Source organism: Lutra lutra, chromosome 3, assembly GCF_902655055.1.
Source record: "Lutra lutra chromosome 3, mLutLut1.2, whole genome shotgun sequence".
NCBI classification, from domain to species: Eukaryota; Metazoa; Chordata; class Mammalia; order Carnivora; family Mustelidae; genus Lutra; species Lutra lutra.
Window position 1 is genome coordinate 186,421,777 of NC_062280.1, and position 19,498 is coordinate 186,441,274.

The window sequence follows — 19,498 nt, forward strand, 5'->3', positions numbered from 1 at the left end:
AGATAGCTCTTGCCACTGTCTCCCAGCATGTGGCAAAGGAATAAAAAAGTACCCATGACTCAGAATAAGGTTGAGATACTATAACAGCCACCACAACTTACAAATAATTTTTTCTTTTTATATATTAATGTCTTATGAATCTTTGGTAGTATGTTTGATTTGATAATTGTTATTATGTATCTTGGATTCTGTTCTTTTTTTGTAAACTTGTATTTTATTGTATGTTGCTCTCAGTGTATATAAGATAATTACCCTTGTGAAACAGAAATTTATGAGAATTCAGAGAGGTAGATATAGGTAGATATAGAGGTAGATAGGACTGACAGAAGAAGAAGTTTCATGTGGCACCTGTTTAGGGATAAGCTTTTATACAGGCTTTAAATTTAGTTCTCCTTTGAATATTCACCGGTTCATGAAAAGTGGTTTAGAAAACCATCCAAAGATTCATTTTACTACAAAAAGAGACTTTTCGGGGCCTGAAGGGATTCCTACTTGAAGTTACTCCAGTCAATAAGGGGTTGTATTGAATAATCTGCAGACAGAATTGTTTCAGATCTGCAGCTGCCTGGGAAACCTTCAGGTAGTTGAGCCCTCGCTGGAGGAACCAGACCAACCAGACATCCGTTCTGATATTCGGATGACTGGTGATACTTTTAAGTAAGAAGGAAGATTTATATTCGTTCAGTGACTATTGAATGTCCACCTTGTGCAGGGTACTGAACTGGGTGATACCAAGAAGAAAAGATGATTTCTAATCTCACACTCATTTTTTGTCTGGATTGGGGTGTCAGGGATTGCGAGAGGCTGGCAAACTGTGAAGGTCAAAATGTTGAGGTGGAGTCATGTGCTTGTGAGTGTGGAGATGTCATTGGAGCCCAGAAGGCGCTTCCCCACCCTCTCACTGCAGAAGTTAGGGGAGGTCTCACAGAGGAACCAGCATTTGAGAGCAGAATCCTGATGGAGGAGTAGAAATTTCCCAGGGGGACAAGAGTGGGGAAGGTCTTTTCATGGAACAGCAAATGCAAAGTGATGTGGCGTGAGAATATAGTCTGTTTAGGGAAGTACAACCAGATCATGATGGTCTAGGAGTGCAGAGTAAGGGGTGGAGGAGTGAGGGGTGATGAGGTTGGACCCACATGAGATCTGATCACGAAGGGTGTTGTTTGCCTTTAGATCTAGACTGAGTGTAGCCAGTGATGTGAAAATATTGCCTAATTTTTATTCCAAGTGCATTTTGGGAGATTTGCTCTGGCAGCAGCGTGGGTGCTGGATTTGCAGGGACGTGGGGGAGCTCCCAGTTAGGAGGCGCACTGTCTCTTGCCGGGAGAAAGGAGCCCGGACGACAACACTTACACGGTGGCAGAATCTGTTGTGGACATGTGATCTGAAGGAATAATTCTTGCTGGATGATTGGGGTAGGCCGTGGAAAATTTTCTTAGAGGAGGTTTTATTTACTTATCACATTAAACGTAAGTTATATTGGATACAATTGTAATGTAATAAAGATCTGAGTTTTATTCGGAAGGGACAGAAACGCTGGATACCTCTTTTAATCCTAGAAGGTAAGAGAAATTTAGTTTGAAGAGTAATTTAACTTTTGGGGTGACAGTATGACATAACATTTTTGGGGATCATACCAAATTTTATTTGAAGGAATAATACAAATGAAATACCTTTAAGTGCATGTTTTGGTACAATTTAGAGAAAAGTTAAAAGTCACCCCAGCGTGCATGCCTGGCCTTGATGACCAGAGAAGTCCACCCCATGGCTGATTCCTGTCTGATCCATGGCCGCCGATTGTCCTATCTCCCAGGATAAGCTTATCAAAGAGATACACTCTGCCATACCGGATTCCGGGGTCCCCATTCTTTATGGATTTTACCTGCTGATTCAAGTAATGAATGCCAATGAATGTGACAAACGGGGTCATTTTTGTCAGTAACCAGTTGGTGCGGTTCTAGTAGTGACAGACTGATGCTTTTTTCCAGTGGTAACACTTGCACCCACCATTGCATTTAGCCTGCTCTCCCAGTTACCATGGTTTGGTTTCTTGATATCCTGAAGAATTTGGGATTTGGCCACCTTGTTGGTCTGCAGCTTCCTCACTTTCTCAAGCATGTCCCCTCTCTTGAGATTGGTGAAGAAAATATTTGGCAAAGTTCTTCAAAACCACACCACTGGGGGTCAAAGCAGCAAGACATGGAGAGGTAGACGTAGGAGGCATAGACCTCCAGGTTGATCTGGCAGTTGATGGTGTCTCTGATTCCTGGTTACAGTTTTGGTGCATCTGCGAGAGGAATGTGTGATTGTGATGGGTGGCCAAGGAGGGGTCCTCTGAGGGCGCTGTGAGGAGGTGGTGGAGAGCCAGTGGGTTGAGCTCTGGTTCCTTCCAAGCATTGTGAAAACAGGAAACCACGCTGACTCTCGGTGAGGAATGTCTGTCTTGAAATAGCTTGATCTGACAGTTCAAAGAACTTGGCAAATGCTTTCTTCCCTCCCACTAAGGTTCAAATGAACCTCAGAGGTTGCAAACCATTCTGCTAGAATGTTCTATTAAATGATGGGTTGAATGAGAGAAGCATACACGGCTTAGTAACTTAAGCAGCTAGCCTGGATTATGGGGGAAAGATCATGGGCTGTGCTGAAAACAAAGTTGGGCTTTGGAATCGAATCTTGTTTTGGCAATTACCATGAGTGTGCCAGCGGGATGGGCTGGAGTCTTAGTTTCCTGAGTTACAAGAGTGTGGAAGATGTTTACTTTCTATGGTTATTGTGAAAATTAAGTGAAATTATGACACTGAAAATATCTAGCACATAATAGAGTCTTAATTTCTTCTGTGTTACATTTTTCCTGTCCGACATTTTCATAGTTAGATAATGAAAGCATTTTGACTAATAGTTTATCTCATACCAAAATTTCTTCCTTCTTCAGGCAATCTGGACTCCTCTATTCAGTGCATTGATCTGTTTCCTTTGAGAAAATGTAATAGGGAAATGTTTGAAAGCTTCATGCTATTTTGAACACTATTCCCTTCCTACCCCCTGAATTTTGAGAATACACAGAATCCCATCATCATGCCCCTGTGATTACTTGTACCTCCTGTAATAGGCTGAATTGTTCCAGAGATCATATACAATGCTTTCATCATTCTTACTTGATTCTTAGTCATTCTCTAGTGTAATTTACCATAGTTTCCATACACGTTTCTCTCAACATGAGTAATACACAGATTTTTGTTTTTATACTAGGAACTATAAATGTTTATGGATGGATAGTTCATATTAGAAATTATCTTTAAAAAATAAAAATGAGCTATCTTTAACTCTTTTAATACCCCCACCCTTAGTTCCTTAAGGAGATTTAATATAATTTTATTATGGAAAATGTCACACATTTACAAAAGGAGGGAATGGTATATGAACCCCCAGGTCCCATCCCATCTCCTAACTTTAACAATTACCGAATCGACTGATCTTATTTTATCTATACCCTTGAATTATTTTGAAACTATCATACATGTCGTCAATTTATTCATAAATATTTTAGAATCTGTAAAGGATAAGTATTGTTTATCACCCATATTCTCTGCAGTATCTGATTATAATGCTGTCCCATTGAACTATAGTTTAACAAAAACATTCGAATCAGGGTTTTGTTGTTTTGGGGGGATAAAGCCATTTTATCGGGATGCTTTGGAGAAAGTTCAAAGGGTAGGAGGCAATGACATCTGGGCCCGAATCTCCCCAGCTTCACAGTTGCTGAAAGGAGAAGAGGTTATTTTGCTTGTCTTTCCTGACTTAATTGCCTGATTAATTGTAAAATATGTTATGTCTGTAGTGTTTACAAATATTAAGAGTTTTTAATTGCAAGTGATTTTTCAATCAGGAACATCGTTAACAAACACATTCCTCAGTTTGCTTTATTAAACTTTTACTGTATTAGTAGCACGTTGATACATTTTTGTGGAGAAAGTTAATATAGAATTACACCATATGTGTATATATAGTTAAAGCGTAGTGTCAGAGTGCGCACACTGTTAGGCCACTTGCTACGCTTAGTTCACACCCCCACTCTTCTTTCCATCCTGGCCTGCTTTGCATCTCTTCCACCCCGTGGCCACACAGCCCCACGGGATCTTTTTAAAATGTAAATCACATAGTGAGTTCCTTGATAAAACCCATTCTAATGATGTCTCTTTTTACTTAGAATAAACTGTAAGTTTCTTACTAGGGCCTGAAAGGCCCAGTGTGATCTACCTTGCCCGAATCCTCTATCTTTCCTAACATGCTGGAGCCTCTTTTTGATTCCTTGGAGATGAGCTTGCTTTGCACTTGCTTTGTGCTCTTTGCCTGGTCGTATTTTGGGTTGCTGGAGGTACGGGTCCTTCAGGATCCTCCCGCCGCCACCATCCCGACCTCCCACGTTCCCCTCCAGCTCTGTTGTCTTTTAACTCAAACATTATCTTCTCAGGGGAGACTTGTTTGACCCTCTATCTATAGTAGTCCTCCTCCTCCTTTCCTCTGGCAGCTTGTCAAGGCATTTAGAAATTACCTTTTATCCACTGCAGGAGCAGTAAGTGCGTAAATACTAGGTCTGGTTTTTATGAGTGCTACATTGTTTGAAGTTGTAAGAATGTCAGTTATATTCATTTTTAGAATTTTTTTTTAACGATTTGTCCCACGAATTTTCCCCCCTTAATTCTCTTATTTGGTGTTAGTTTCTTAAAGATTGATTTTGTCATCTTTGTAAATTTCAGAATTGCCCATTGCCAATCTGTGAATACTGGTTGTGGGAGAAGACCGATTGCCTGGCTGTAGGCTGGGAAGTCCAAGGGTCTCTTCCTTTTCCTTGTATCTGAGTTTGGAGCACTCGGAGAACTGCATCCACCTCCATGGCATGCTTCCCCCAGGAAGGTGTTTGGATGGGATTTTGCCCACTAACCCTATCCAGTCCTTTCTGTGTGTGTTCCCCACCCCACCCCCAACCTGAAATTTCTGTTTTTCTGATGGCCCTCCTCTTTTGGAAGTCACCCCCCCCTCCTATGAGGTTATGAATTTATTCTTTAAATAACTTCTGTCATTTCTGGAATTTGAGCACATTGGGAGGTAGGCTCATGTTCTCAGTTGGCTGTCCTGATCTAGTCCCTGTGGTCTACTTCAAAACATTTTTTTTAATGTATGAGATTTTTATCTGCTAGTTTTCTCTTAATTGAAGGGATTTGAATTTTTAAAAAAACCTTGATTTGGGAAAATCTTAAAAATATACCAAACTAGGGAGAATAACCTTGTGTACCTTGGGGTACTGTCGCCAAGCTTCAAAAATTATCAACGTACGGCTGATCTCGTTTCACCTACACTTTCATTTTCCTTTTGAGATTACTTTGAAGTCAGTCCCATTCTTCATATTATGTATTCTGTAAAGACTTCAGTGTGCTATGGAGAGGTCAGTATAATGCTCAGAAACAGCCTGTCTTCCTCCGATCACTCCTGGGAACCCCGCTTCCTAGAACATTCTCATAAATGGCTAAAGCCTGGTGGATTCTCCTCATTGCCTCTTTGGAAAAGACCACCCTATTCATCTCTGTTATGGCCACAGTTTTACACATAGTGTATATTCAGTATCTTTTGTTTAATGAAATCCATGGGTTTCCATAATCTCCATTATGAAAAAAGCAGGTTATATTTTTGGATGGTATGGAATTAGGTGGGACTACAGGTGACCTATCAGAATATAACTGGTTTCTGAATCTTTCTTGCATAGTGAAACTTCAGAGCAAGAGCCTATATTCGCATTTTAAACCTATTGAAAATTCCAGCTAGTTTCTCTGAATGTTACCCATACAGTCTTAAATAGGTTAGACATCTTTACGCTGTTGCCCCAAACAGGACCCTAAGTTTTTGGGGCCATCAAGTTAAGGTTCCCTCCTTGCCTCCCCCACTCTTCCTCCCTTTCTTCCATGTACGGAAGGGTCCATCCTTGGTCCATCCACCCAAGGAAATAAAACATGGTACAGAAACTAGGAACACTGAAAGCTGAAAAAGCTACTTTGTTTAGTAGGACAAATAGCAAGATAAAGTAAATTTCTTTCAGCTCCTTGCTGTAGTAGATTGGTGACTAGAATGGCAGGTCCCCTTCGGTGCTCACATCACTGCCGTGGGCATCCTGGACTCCTGTTCTTGCTTCACTTGGTTCCACATCCAGGCAGTCGCCGTAAGCCGTGTGTAGTCTTCTTTCTCTCTCCTGTTTCTCTGAGCAGTCTGTTCTGTGTTTCCGTAGTCACTCCACAGTCAGATCACCTTCATGTCACCTGGCTCTGGTGACTGTGGATGCCTTATGGTTCCCCTCTCCCTCCGGTTGTTTATGAGACTCACCTAACGCCTGAAGCGACCCACTCCAGAAAAGTGAAATCATGACAGAGAGGAGAGCTACCTGAGATGTAGGACTTCAATTTCTCTGAAAGCCTCATTAATGCTCTTACTACTGGGCATTTAAATGTGATGTTCTTTGTGTTTGGAATGTTGTTTTCTTCCCCCTGTTAAGACCTTTTCACGTTGGCTGTATTCCCTTTTTTCCTTCAGGTTTCAGGAGAGACCTCAGGAAACCCCCTCACTGTTGTCCAGTAGAACTTTCTGTGATGACAGGAAATATTCTGTGTTGTTTGCCGTGTGTCCTGTACTATCACTAGCTTTCCAGCACTTAAACTGTGACTAGTGTGAGTGAGAAATTGCATTTTAAGTGTTATTTAACTATAGGTGTTAGGTGCCCTGACTTGTGTCCTTACAGCATCCTCTGTGTATTGGCCCCATCGTAACACTATATTATATATCTTCCTACATTTTTATTATTATTATTATTATTTTTTAAATTTATTTTACTTTATTTTTTATTTTCAGCATAACAGTATTCCTTGTTTTTGTACCACACCCAGTGCTCCATGCAGTCCGTGCCCTCTCCAGTACCCACCACCTGGTTCCCCCAACCTCCCACCCCCCACCTCTTCAAACCCTTCAGATTGTTTTTCAGAGTCCATAGTCTCTCATGGTTCACCTCCCCTTCCAATATTCCCCAACTCCCTTCTCCTCTCCATCTCCCCTTGTCCTCCATGCTATTTGTTATGCTCCACAAATAAGTGAAACCATACGATACTTGACTCTCTCTGCTTGACTTCTTTCACTCAGCATCATCTCTTCCAGTCCCATTCATGTTGCTACAAAAGTTGGGTATTCATCCTTTCTGATGGAGGCATCATACTCCATAGTGTATATGGACCACATCTTCCTTATCCATTCGTCCGTTGAAGGGCATCTTGGTTCTTTCCACAGTTTGGCGACCGTGGCCATTGCTGCTATAAACATTGGGGTACAGATGGCCCTTCTTTTCACTACATCTGTATCTTTGGGGTAAATACCCAGTAGTGCAACTGCAGGGTCATAGGGAAGCTCTATTTTTAATTTCTTGAGGAATCTCCACACTGTTCTCCAAAGAGGCTGCACCAACTTGCCTTCCCACCAACAGTGTAAGAGGGTTCCCCTTTCTCCACATCCCCTCCAACACTTGTTGTTTCCTGTCTTGCTAATTTTGGCCATTCTAACTGGTGTAAGGTGATATCTCAATGTGGTACATTTTTATTAATAAACATTTCACAAAGTTGAAAGAATTTTTAAGTGTACATTCCTGCATCTGTCACCTGGATTCTGCCATGAATACAATTACCATACTTGGTTTTAACACATATCCATCTAGGTCTTCTCTGTCCATCCATTAATTCTTTTCTAAAAATACATTTCAAAATAATACCAATACTCATTCCCCTAAATATGTTAACATGCCTGTCATCAACAGCTTTTTTAAATGTAAATTTATGTATAATTATCCATATTTTTAAATATCTGTTTGCTAAGTTTTGATACTTGCACATCCCAGTGTGCGCCGTATCTCTGTCAAGATTAGTGCATTATCATCACCCCAGGAAGTTCTCTCCTGCCCCTTCCCGGGCTGTCCTTTCTCCCACCTCCCCAACAGATGACTGTTCTGATTTTTTTGTCCGGCAGTGTTGTTTAGCAACGGGAATAGCTTAATATCATGCTCACTGTAAAAGAGAGATGTTTTGGCTTCTTCGTTTCCATATGCATCCTTCTATACACATTAAATTAAACTTTGTGTTTGATTTTTAGCTAGATCAGCTCTTTGGCTACCCAAAATAGGAGATTGTGTTAGGGCTGCTGTGGAAGCTCACAGAGGGAAACTTGAGTGGAGTGTTCACGCTAGTTGGTTTTGTCCCTCTGTAAGTGTTCTAGTGCACTTCAAAGAATCCCCCACACCACACACAGTCCTTACCTTCATCACTACTTTCACTGGGGTCATGTGCAACATCCTTGGTTTTCCAGTTAGCTTGGTTTTCCAATTAGCAAGTGACTACTGTCAAGCACAAATGGTCTCTTGATTAACTCTGATATTAATACCTGCTATGGATTACTGACCTCTTACTTCTCATTGACAGTGAGCTCGGACTGCACTCAAGCTCAAGGGCATGACTAAACCAGTCCTCAAAACCTACCTTTGTCTGTCTGCTAGGACCACTCTCTAGTGTCAACAGTATATAAGTCTGGGTCCATTCAGGAAACAGAGATCACAGAATAATTTAAAAGAGGAAAGTTAAATATAAAGAATTGTTAAGTTATGATAGGAGAATACCTATAAAGATGTAAAGAAAGGTCTATAGGATATTCTGTGATTAACAGATGGTCCCCCAAAAAAGGCCAGCTGAGAGGGGAGCCCCCTACTCAAGTCTGGGGTTTAGATCTTATTAGAGAAGGTATAGGTGCAACCTAAAGCTGCTGATAGGGAAATTGAGTTGCTGGGACTAGAGCTGGTCCACGCTAGATGGGCAAGCAGGAAATTACTTTCTCAGATATGGGTCAGCCCAGATTGGCTGTGTGTGTGGGAAGTTGGGGTGCTCTTGTAGGCATGCAGCCTGGAGTACATAAGGTCCTCCTTGGGAGATAGTGCTCAGTCAAGGCTGCCAGGGTGCTGAGGGACTGGACCTATAGGCATATGGCTAGGATAGGGCACCACTGGATATCCTCCCCATATGCACCATGCAGCAGGCGCCAGAAAAAAATAAAGAGAGCAATAAGATCCAGAAAGTGTCCTTCCTGCAGTGCCCCTTTGGTACATTTTACTGTGACAGAGTGTAATATTGTGCACAGTATGAAGAAGATATGCTTAAAAACCAGTCCTTTTTTTTTTTTTTTTTAAAGATTGTATTTATTTATTTGACAGAGGAGACACAGCCAGAGGGAACACAAGCAGGGAAGAGTGGGAGAGGGAGAAGCGGCCTTGCTGCTGAGCAGGGAGCCTGATGTGGGGCTCGATTCCAGGACCCCGGGATCATGACCAGAGCCAAAGGCAGATGCTTAACAACTGAGCCACCTGGGCATCCCCAAAACCAGTGCATTTTTAAAGCCAGATACTGAAGGATGAATTCAGAGCAGAGAGGTAGTACACCGATAATTGGCATAGACGGTCAGATCATGTTATTCTACTCAGAATTCCTCATTAGCCCCCTCTTTTACCCAGAGTGAAACCAGAGCCGCACACAGGCCCTCTACTTCTTTGACCTCCTCTTACAGGACTGTCTTCCTTGGTGCTCTGGGGTAGCCATCCTGGCCTCCCTGCTCTTTTTGGAATGTAACCTGCCATGCTCCTGACTTAGGAACCCTGCACTAGCTGGTCCTTCTTGAAAAGCTCTTTTTCTACCTATCTGCATGTGAGTTCCTCACTTTGCTTGGAGTAAGTCTTTGCTCAGATGTCAGTTTCTCAGTGAGACCCACCCTTGACCACCTTGTTTAATATCGAGAACCCCAGCACTCCTGATGACCTCACATGGCTTGACTCTTTCCATGACACTTTTTACCTACCATACTCTATAATTTATGTATTTCTTAAGTCTGTCTCCTCCCTCCATAATGTCCAGCGCCTTGAGTGGCAGAGGTTTTTGTTTGTTTTACTCACTTACCCCAAATACCTAGATTAGTGCCTGGTGCATTGTAGATGCTCAGTAAGTACTTGGATATTAGACTGCACTTGATAATGCTCATTAAAATGAAATTCCGGGGGCACCTGGGAGGCTCAGTTGGTTCAGTGTCTACCTTCGGTTCTGGTCATCCCGGAGTCCTGAGATCGAGCCTCACGTCTGGCTGTCTGCTCAGTGGGGAGCCTACTTCTCCCTCTCCCTCTGCCTGCCCCTCCCCCTACTTGTGCTCTCTCTTTCTGTCAAATAAATAAATCTTTAAAAAAAAAATGAAATTCTAGTGTAACAAAGCAATTATGATTTTGTTGTTTGACATATTTTTACTACTACTGTGGTGGGCAGTTCCCTTCTATTTTGGAGACTGGTTCCATTCTTCTGATTGACCAGGCTGATAATGCGCATGTTTTGGGGTCGCTTGCACTCTGTAAAACGAAGCACTGGGCTTTGTTGTTCCCTTTTCTGTGTCACTCTTTAGCTTCTGTGACTCATCTGACCAGATTCCTGAAGCAGATAACTATATATATATTTTAAAGATTTAAAAAAAAAAAAAAGATTTTATTTATTTGAGAGAGAGGGAAAGAGAGAGCACATGTTTGCACCTGCGCCTGCGAGATGAGGGGTGAGGCAGCGGGAGAGGGAGAAGCAGACCTTCCGCTGAGCAGGGAGCCCACCACAGGGTGATCCGAGGACCCTGGGATCATTGACCTGAGCCAAAGGCAGGTGTGTAACCAACTGAGCCACGCAGGTGCCCCATATTTTTAACATTTTATTCTTCAGAATTAAATCTTGGTCATGGAAAGTTAACTTATTTTTGTTGTTGTTGTTTTTAGGTGCTGAATGTGGAGTAAATGCAGATGTTGAGAAACATCTTGAATTGGGCAAGAAGTTACTTGCAGCTGGACAGCTAGCTGATGCTTTATCCCAGTTTCATGCCGCAGTAGGTTTGTATCTTGGAACCAAACCCTCAGGGGCCATTCCAATGAAGTCTAGTTAACAGCACCTCCTTTGGATAACATTGAAAATAAACACTTTAATGTTTAAAGAAAACGGTTAAAATATTCGCAGGATTCTGGGTGAAATAGATTAATAAACACATAACACTTAAATATGTATGTGTCTAACACGAGAGAATTTTCCAGATAACTTGGACTTTCTACTGTAAGTACCAAGAATAATTCAAGGTAATTTTGACAGAAAGCTTTCCTCGCTGTATTATATAGTTTTTTTGCCCCCCCTTAAAGATTTCACTGACGATGGTTTAATGATGACTTGAGAACATTGGTACGATTATTTTACTTTGAGGCCTTTGGGGGTTCCTGCCGTCCATTGCCTCTTCTGTGTTGGTCAAACTTCCTCCATCTCTTAGGCTGTTCTGTTGCTCATTTGTTTTTGTGTGTAGTGTCAGCGGTCTTTGCACCTTTCAGTCTGTTGGGACCGAGAGAAACAAGGTGGCCACAATAAAGAGGTTCTAAATGAGGACTTAAAGGATTTTCTTATGAGTCACTGTATATGCTTTTGTGTTAGGACTTTCTGACATTGACTTTTCTGAATCCTTTTTAAAATTAATTTATACATTCTTACCTATATTTGGGATGGTTAAGAGTGGCAAGTTAACTGCGAGTTAATAATGTGGTGGGGTTCTTTTTTGTATATTTTTAATAAGATAATTATTAATTATCTGGTTTTGCTCACCAGAAAAATTATCATCTTACTCTTAAAACTTACTTTGTAAACAGTACATGATTAGATTTTGGTTTGGCAATATTTTTCTTCATGCTTTTTTGAAAACTCAGATTTTCATTACTGATGCTATTAGCTCTCTAGAATAATAAGAAACCTAGATTTTAATCTTGGCTCTGCCACTTGATAATGCTATATTATTGGTCAAGTTATGTAAGTAAATTTTGGCTTAAACAAGTTGCCTGCATATTCTTAGCACTTTTCACTGTGCTACCCAAAAAGGGATTTCTTTGTGAAGGTTAGGTGAGAATAATGTATATAAAGATTTTTTTGAAAATAGGGTACAATTACACATGTAAGGTATGTAGAAATACAATTTTTGTGTCTCTGAAAATTAACACTTTGAAAAAACAGACTTGATGTGTTAATAGGATTTTCTTAACTATGTGAAGTTTCTGTTGGGAAATTTTTTCATTTTTGCGATTAGCTTACCTTGGGAAGTGGTGGGTAATTGGCACAATAATTCGCACAAGTTACTTTTCAACAGAGACCGAATACTGTGTGACCATGTCATTACTGAGGCCACACTTCTCTGGTGCTTTGAACTGTCTTCAGTGCTGCAGCATGATAATGAAAAAAAAAAAAAATTTCCATTATTGTCTTAGATAAAGCATGTCTTAAAAAAAAAATACTGATTCTTCCCTAGTAGTGCAAGAGTATTTGCAGAAACGTAGACCTCCTACCCACTTTATACTTTATTATTTGCTTCCTTTAATCTCAATTTAGCAGAACCGTTAGGGCCATGTAATACTGTTACAGTAGTTTAAAATGACTGCCCATTTTTCTTTTGCTTCACTGTCGTGCGAGAATTGTTGAGATGGCTCTTTCCCAGAATTCCCAATAAAATACTACTGTATTCACCGAAATATGTAAATTAGGAAAGCTGGAACGTGGTAATTGATTTGTGGAATTCAGTGAAGGGAGAAAGCGAAGCTCTACTGTGCATTCGGAACTCACGGTGTCCTTCTGTCTGTCATGATTTGGTTGGGTACAGCAATTCTCGGATGGCGCCCACGTCATAATTTCTGAGGGGGACCTGTGTAGTTTGGGACATTTCATCATTTTAGTTTGTGTAAAGCACTGGTCATAACTAACCGTAGAAAATAAAGTTTAAATTGTCTATGATGGCAGTACTGTAGTGACGGGAGGGGTGATGCCATCTTGGGAGATGTGTACGTGTGTTTATCAGAAAAGAGCTTTAGAGCCTCCTTTTCGATGGCCTCTTTTACTAAACATCGAATGTAGTGTGGCCACACTGGCTGCTTAGGGCAGCCCAGTGAATTAGGGGGTGCCCCTCCCCAGCAGTGACCACATCCGGGTCTCCTGACTGGTGGACTGGCGTGTTGTGTGCCTACTGCTGCGGGCCGTGGAGTTCTGCTGCGCTGGGGGATGGCTTTAATACATTGCTTTACCCTGACTGCGTAAAGAGCTCATTGTTTACTCACTTACTGTACTTTCCAGCTTCCCAGTTTTGTGATGTACTTTGTCTTTAACTTCTGTGATTAGAAATTGATGTTAGGGTTTGCAGTAGAATTTGACTGGCAGTATTGGGAGTTATCAACAGATTGTTTTTATTATAATGCTATGTTGACATTATTTATGGTTGTGGCACCCTTCTATTTTCATTTTTGAAAAATTGCTAGGTGCATTTTGAAAATTACTTGGGCTTGGTATGTTTTATGATTACATTTTTAACACAGTAAAAGGTTTATTAAAATTCAGTAGCAACACAAATTGTTTCTACAGTATGGTACAGCTCTGTCAGTGATTTGAAGTTTTTTTTGTATCAGGCATATGAATATTTTTTGGCAGAAGTTTTAAGATTTACGGACTGATGAAAAAATTCTTGATCTGTTGGAAACTGATTTGAGGAAGAATGTTGATTACCATTTTCCAATAGTCTTCTGAAACAGTTGCATTTACTGTAGTGTTATGAAGCAGTCAGACACAAGTTTTGTTTAGCGATTTATCGTTAGAGAAACTGCAGTGCAGTGTGAAAATGCACTGACTCTTATTCCCACAACATGATCTTATGGAGATAATGAATTCTGGGATCTGAAATCACTTTTTTGATAGATTTAACAGAATGTCTTAGCTATCTATATCTGGCAGGAATGAATGTCTAATCCGGTAGGTTAAATGGTGGGCATTTCTGAAATGATAGGTGTCCCCACTCACTTGGTAAGAAAATTAGTATCCCATTTATAGTTTTCTGAAATCAAAAAACAAAATCCATGTCTACATTTATTTGTTACTTAAACATATCATGATGTTTTCTCATCAAATTTGTACCTCATATGTGAGATGTGAATGGGCGTTACTCTTCATGTTTAGACAGAAGGGAACAAGGAGTACTTTAGTAACTTTACAAATGCCACATTCTAACTTAAAACATTGTGAACTTCTTAGGGATGGGTAGAGTATTATTATTATTGTTAGTATCATTATTATTATTTGTGTTGAAGTATAATCAGCACACATGTTACATTAGTTTCCTATGGGACTAAAGGAATTAGTTTCATTTGATTCCTCATTTTTGTAGGTTTATTATTAAAAATTGGGGTTCTAATTCCACTTGTCTTAAAAAATACCTAAAAACTGAAGAATAAAGCAACTGAAAGTAAATGACCCAGAATTATTTTAAAGATTTATTTATTTAGGTCATAAGTAGGCAGAGAGGCAGGCAGAGAGAGAGGAGGAAGTAGGCTCCCCGCTGAGTGGAGAGCCCGATGCAGGACTTGATCCCAGGACCCTGGGATCATGACCTGAGCCGAAGGCAGAGGCTTTAACCCACTGAACCACCCAGGTGCCCCAATTCCGAATTATTTTATATAGACATTTTTAATATATGTGTAATCCAGTACTTAATACAAAAGCTATATCATATATAATCCTCCTTGGAGGTTTTTTTTTTTGCATAGCCGAAATGGTCAGTTTTTTTCCCAAATTGAAGTCTAATGGAATTTTTAGTGAAACTGCTGCCCTGATAAAATGCCGGACATTAGCACTAAGCATTCTTCTTTTCTTGAAAGAATTAGATGCAGAGTTCAAAAGAAGCAGCATCTGTGTTTGCAGATACCATTGCTAATTTCATATGAGAGAATGATCTAAGTATCCTGTGAGGCACATCTCTTTAAGAGCTATGTCCATTCTTTGGAATCCCTGCGTGGGGCGGCTGGCAGGGAAAAAGGGGACTGTGTGACCACATGTTGGCTTTGCCTCCTGGGTGGGAAGAACTCCAAATTCAGACCGGCGAGGTCAGAATCTCCGAGCAGCTTCTCTTCCAAAAGCAGGAGATGGTAGCATCTGCCAGACCCTCTGTGCCACCTCGGGCGGACTGCTGGGACCAGAGGACAGGACCAGCAGAGACCTCAGCCCTCTTCCTCTTTGGTACCCTTTGACAGAAACCTCTTCTGGGCTGAACAGAATGTGGCAACAAACCATTTGCTCCCCAGGTTTCCAGACCTGGCTCTGGAAGGAAGACCCATGGGAAGGGAGCCACATTCATCTGGAGGTTAGAAAATGTTTTCCTTGGTCTGTGGCTGGGCTGATGTTGGCATGGTTCCTTCTTGTCCACAACAAGGTGACACTAGGGAAAGGAAACAAAGTAGAAGCCTTTCTCGATGAGAAGGACCCAAGAATCAAGACCAGAAGCAAGGGAGGAGCTCCTAGGGTAGGGTAGGGTAGAAGAGACCCTGTGGGAAAGCTGGCTAGCTCCAGGGACCAAGTATTAAGGTGTCTTATGGAAATGAAAGAAAGACCAAACAAGCTGCATGTGTTCTGACTTTGTAGCCCCTTGCTTGTCCTAGGCGGGTCTCAGTGTTGGCCTTGGTTGTGGTGACCATTCCGTTTCCTTTTATTTGAGTCCCTGTGGGCCAGGTGATACAGAGACACAAAAGCGAATTTACTCAAGGAATTTGTTTTCTCTAGACTGAGGTGTGTGTATAAATAATAACAGAGGGAGTGGTAAGTGTTCTGGGCCCAGTAAGAGGTATAGTATATTACAGAATGCTATGGAAATTGAGGGAAGGTATATTTTCACATGTGTAATCAAATAGGTCATTTAAGCTGTGCCTCAGAGGTCAAGTAGGATTTGGATATATGAAGTGGGTAGTGTGTGATGTAAACTCCAGGCCTTAAATCATGTCATTTGTAGTATTTACTTTTTTGCTTAGTGTAAATAAATCATGGAAAATATGTTTTTTTTTAATTAATGAATATAGAAGCACTTCATGTTCATTGTGACACATATGGGAGTATGTATATATAGTATAAAGAAGAAAACCCGACCTGTCTGCCCCAGTAACTGCTGTTGACCTGTGGTGAATTTCCTTTTACATTTATTCTTTTTTTTTTTTTTTAAAGATTTTATTTATTTATTTGACAGAGAGAGATCACAAGCAGGCAGAGAGGCAGTCAGAGAGAGAGGAGGAAGCAGGCTCCCTGCTGAGCAGAGAGCCCAATGCGGGGCTCGATCCCAGGACCCCGAGATCATGACCTGAGCCGAAGGCAGCGGCTTAACCCACTGAGCCACCCAGGCGCCCCTCCTTTTACATTTAAAGGCAGTCACTTAAGTGTCAGAAATCCATAGGTTTCACATCATTCTCACGGCCACTTATGCTCACCCGACCCACATATTTAATTCATTGCACATTCTAAGTTGAATATGAACTAAACCTAAAAATGTATCATGTATGCTCTAAATGTAGTTACTCTGTTTCTTAGTTTTTCTTCAGGCTAATTACAGTCTTTTGTATGTATGCAGGCTGCTAACTGCTCTTTTTCCCATGTCTTCCAAGCAGAATTGACTAGGAAAGAAATTTCAGTGATGCTTACCTGGGTTTTATGGATTGTTTCTGGTTTTTTGTTTTAGATTTGAGAAAAAATTAAGTTTTTTTTTTTTAATTGTTAAAATGCCCAGTTCTCTTGGTTTTTCAAAAACATAACTATAATAAAATATGTAGTACAATAAAATGCATATTACAAAAATTTACCATTTTGACCATTTGTGAGTATATGAAGTTGGTGGCATTAATCACATTCACATTGTTGTTTGTACAACCCACGCCAGCGTTCGTCTCTGGAGCTTTGTCTTCTGCACCCATCAAGCTCTTCTTTCCCATTTATCTGTCTCTGCATTTCTCTCCTTTCCTCTTTCTTTCTTTTTATCATAGCCATCCTAATGGATGTGAAGTGGTGTCCAGTGTGGTTTTGATTTGCATTTCCCCAGTGATTAGTGATGTAAGCGTCTTTTCAGGTGCTTTTGGCTATTTGTACCTCTTTCGTACATGGATGGTTTCATAGCCTGCTCTGTCGTCCGGCTCTACCTTTGCCCAGCAGTACTTCAGGTAGTTCAGTGCCATTAACAACGGCTCAAAACCATGATTTTCAATGATTATATACCATCCTGCCATACAGGTTCCCATTTGCCATGTTTTTCAAATAATAAGACCTTCAGGGGTAGAACTTTCAGAGAGTTTTAGTTGTAAATCTTATAATGATGGAACATCTCTGTGCATAAATGTTTGTTTGTTTAAGACACGTGGCTGGGTTTGGTCAAGAACATATATGTTTCAAAATTGCTTTCTAGGAGGACTGTTTGACAGCACAAGGTTTGCTTCTAACTGTAGGCACTGAGCAGAGTGGAGTTAGCTCAAAACCTAACATATCCATCTGTATTCCTTCTTTCCAATATTGTTAACTTAATTAGTCCTGCTCTCATTTCCACTCTTCTCCTTTGTCCTAAGAGTTGTACCTTTATTTCTTCACTGCCATTTTGATTGGAATTTGTGAGGGAGCAGAGATTGCACATTTCATACGTCAGTTTAACTGGAAGTCTGTGATTTTCTAAAATCCTGTGCATAGTCACATTCTCGGTATTTTACTTAAGGAAGTTTCAGCAAAGACAAAGACTGAATTGGATACTTATAGAAATTATGAGTTGCATATAGTTACTATTTTAACCAAGAGGTTGGCAAGCTTTTTCTTTAAAGAGCCAGATAATGAATTTTTAAGCTTTGTAGCCATACAGTCTCTGTGTTCATATTTTTTTATTTTTATTATTTGGCAACTCTTTAAAAATATAAAAGATATTCTTGATTTGAAGTCTGTGGGTTGGATTTGGCTCAGAGACCCTAGTTTGCCAATCCTGTGCTGGCTTTTTTTTCCCTTAAAGATTGTATTTATTTGTCAGAGAGGAAGAGGGAGAAATACAGAACACAAGCAGGGGGCGCTGCAGGCAGAGGGAGAAGCAGACTGCCCGCTGAGCAGGGAGCCCCATGCAGGACTGGATTCCAGGACCCTGGGATCAGGACCTGAGTTGAAGACAGAAGCTTAACTAAGACTAAGTCACCCAGGCATCCCAGTCCTGTTCTGCCTTTATTTGCAGTTATCTTGCTAGTCAACGCGACACATTATTGATGAAGAAATGCTTTTCTTAAGGCCTTTCTTTCTTTTTAAAAAAAGATTTTATTTATTTATTTATTTATTTTATTTATTTTTTAAGATTTTATTTATTTATTTGACTGAGAGAGAGATCACAAGTAGGCAGAGAGGCAGGCAGAGAGAGAGAGGAGGAAGCAGACTCCCTGCTGAGCAGAGAGCCCGATGTGGGGCTCGATCCCAGGACCCTGAGACCATGACCTGAGCCGAAGGCAGCGGCTTAATCCACTGAGCCACCCAGGCGCCCCTATTTATTTATTTATTAGAGAGAGCTCAAACAGGTGCAAGAGAAGGAGCAAGTGGGAGGAGGGGCAGAGGGAGAGGGAGGGAGGGAGAAGGGAGAGAATCTCAAGCAGACTCTGTGCCGAGCGCAGGGCCCAGTTTGGGGCTCAGTCCCACCACCCGAGATCATGACTAGAGCTGCCGCCAGGGGTCAGATGCTTAACCGACTGAGCATACCTTTCTTAAGAGAATTGCAAATTCTAGTACTATTTAGGTTATTTGGTTTTTGAATAAATTACCAAGAGCTAATATTTGTTATTTCAATTTTCAGATGGTGACCCAGAGAACTATATTGCTTACTATCGGAGAGCTACTGTCTTTTTAGCTATGGGCAAGTCAAAAGCGGCACTTCCTGATTTAACTAAAGTAATTGAATTGAAGATGGATTTCACTGCAGTAAGTGCATCTAAACTTTCTTTAAGGGAGAACTTTATGGGAATTTGGAAGAGTTAATTTGTCTTTTAAGGTGAGGACCAGCCTGCATAGCTGGAGGACGGAGAAAGCCGCCGTGGTGTAGCGGACTGGGCAGCAAGAGAAAGCCAGAGTTTCTGGAATCAAAGGTCTGTGTGGAACAGGAACAGTGGGCGCCGCCTCTGATTTTGAGAAGCGTGCCAGTGGTGTTAGCTTCGTGGTTTCGGAAGACCTCTGGAGGGCGGAGTGTAGGACAAGACGTGAAGCTGAGTAACCAGCTCATCGAGAAGCTGAGCGCTGAGCGCGCTGAAGCTGAAGTTCAATGAAAAGGCTGGCAGGGGACAGACAGTAGTTCCCATTAAGGCTGTAGCAGGAAGAACAAAGAACAGGAGATGGTCGGTTAAGCTGTGGTTTGTGGTGAGGACACAATCGTGAATTAGACTGATCCTCCCCTGCAGCCAGCCCAGAAGCTTCAGAAATGGAGGAATTTACAGTCCTGATGGGATGTCCTGGTGACTGGCAGGTCAGCGTGATGGCTTAGAATAAATGGATAAGTTAGATGGTTTCCAAAATTAATTTGGTAACTCATT

The 19,498-nt window shown here is 41.1% G+C and overlaps 1 protein-coding gene across 2 annotated transcripts in view; it reads left to right on the forward strand.

The window, feature by feature from the left end:
- Positions 1 to 19,498, forward strand: part of DNAJC3 (DnaJ heat shock protein family (Hsp40) member C3) — a 63,044-nt gene that overhangs the window by 6,433 nt on the left and 37,113 nt on the right. For both annotated transcript variants that reach the window (XM_047720257.1, XM_047720258.1), the window contains exons 2-3: positions 10,865 to 10,975; positions 18,769 to 18,893. In XM_047720257.1, coding sequence (XP_047576213.1) covers positions 10,865 to 10,975; positions 18,769 to 18,893 — 236 coding nt within the window. The remainder of the gene's footprint in view (positions 1 to 10,864; positions 10,976 to 18,768; positions 18,894 to 19,498) is intronic.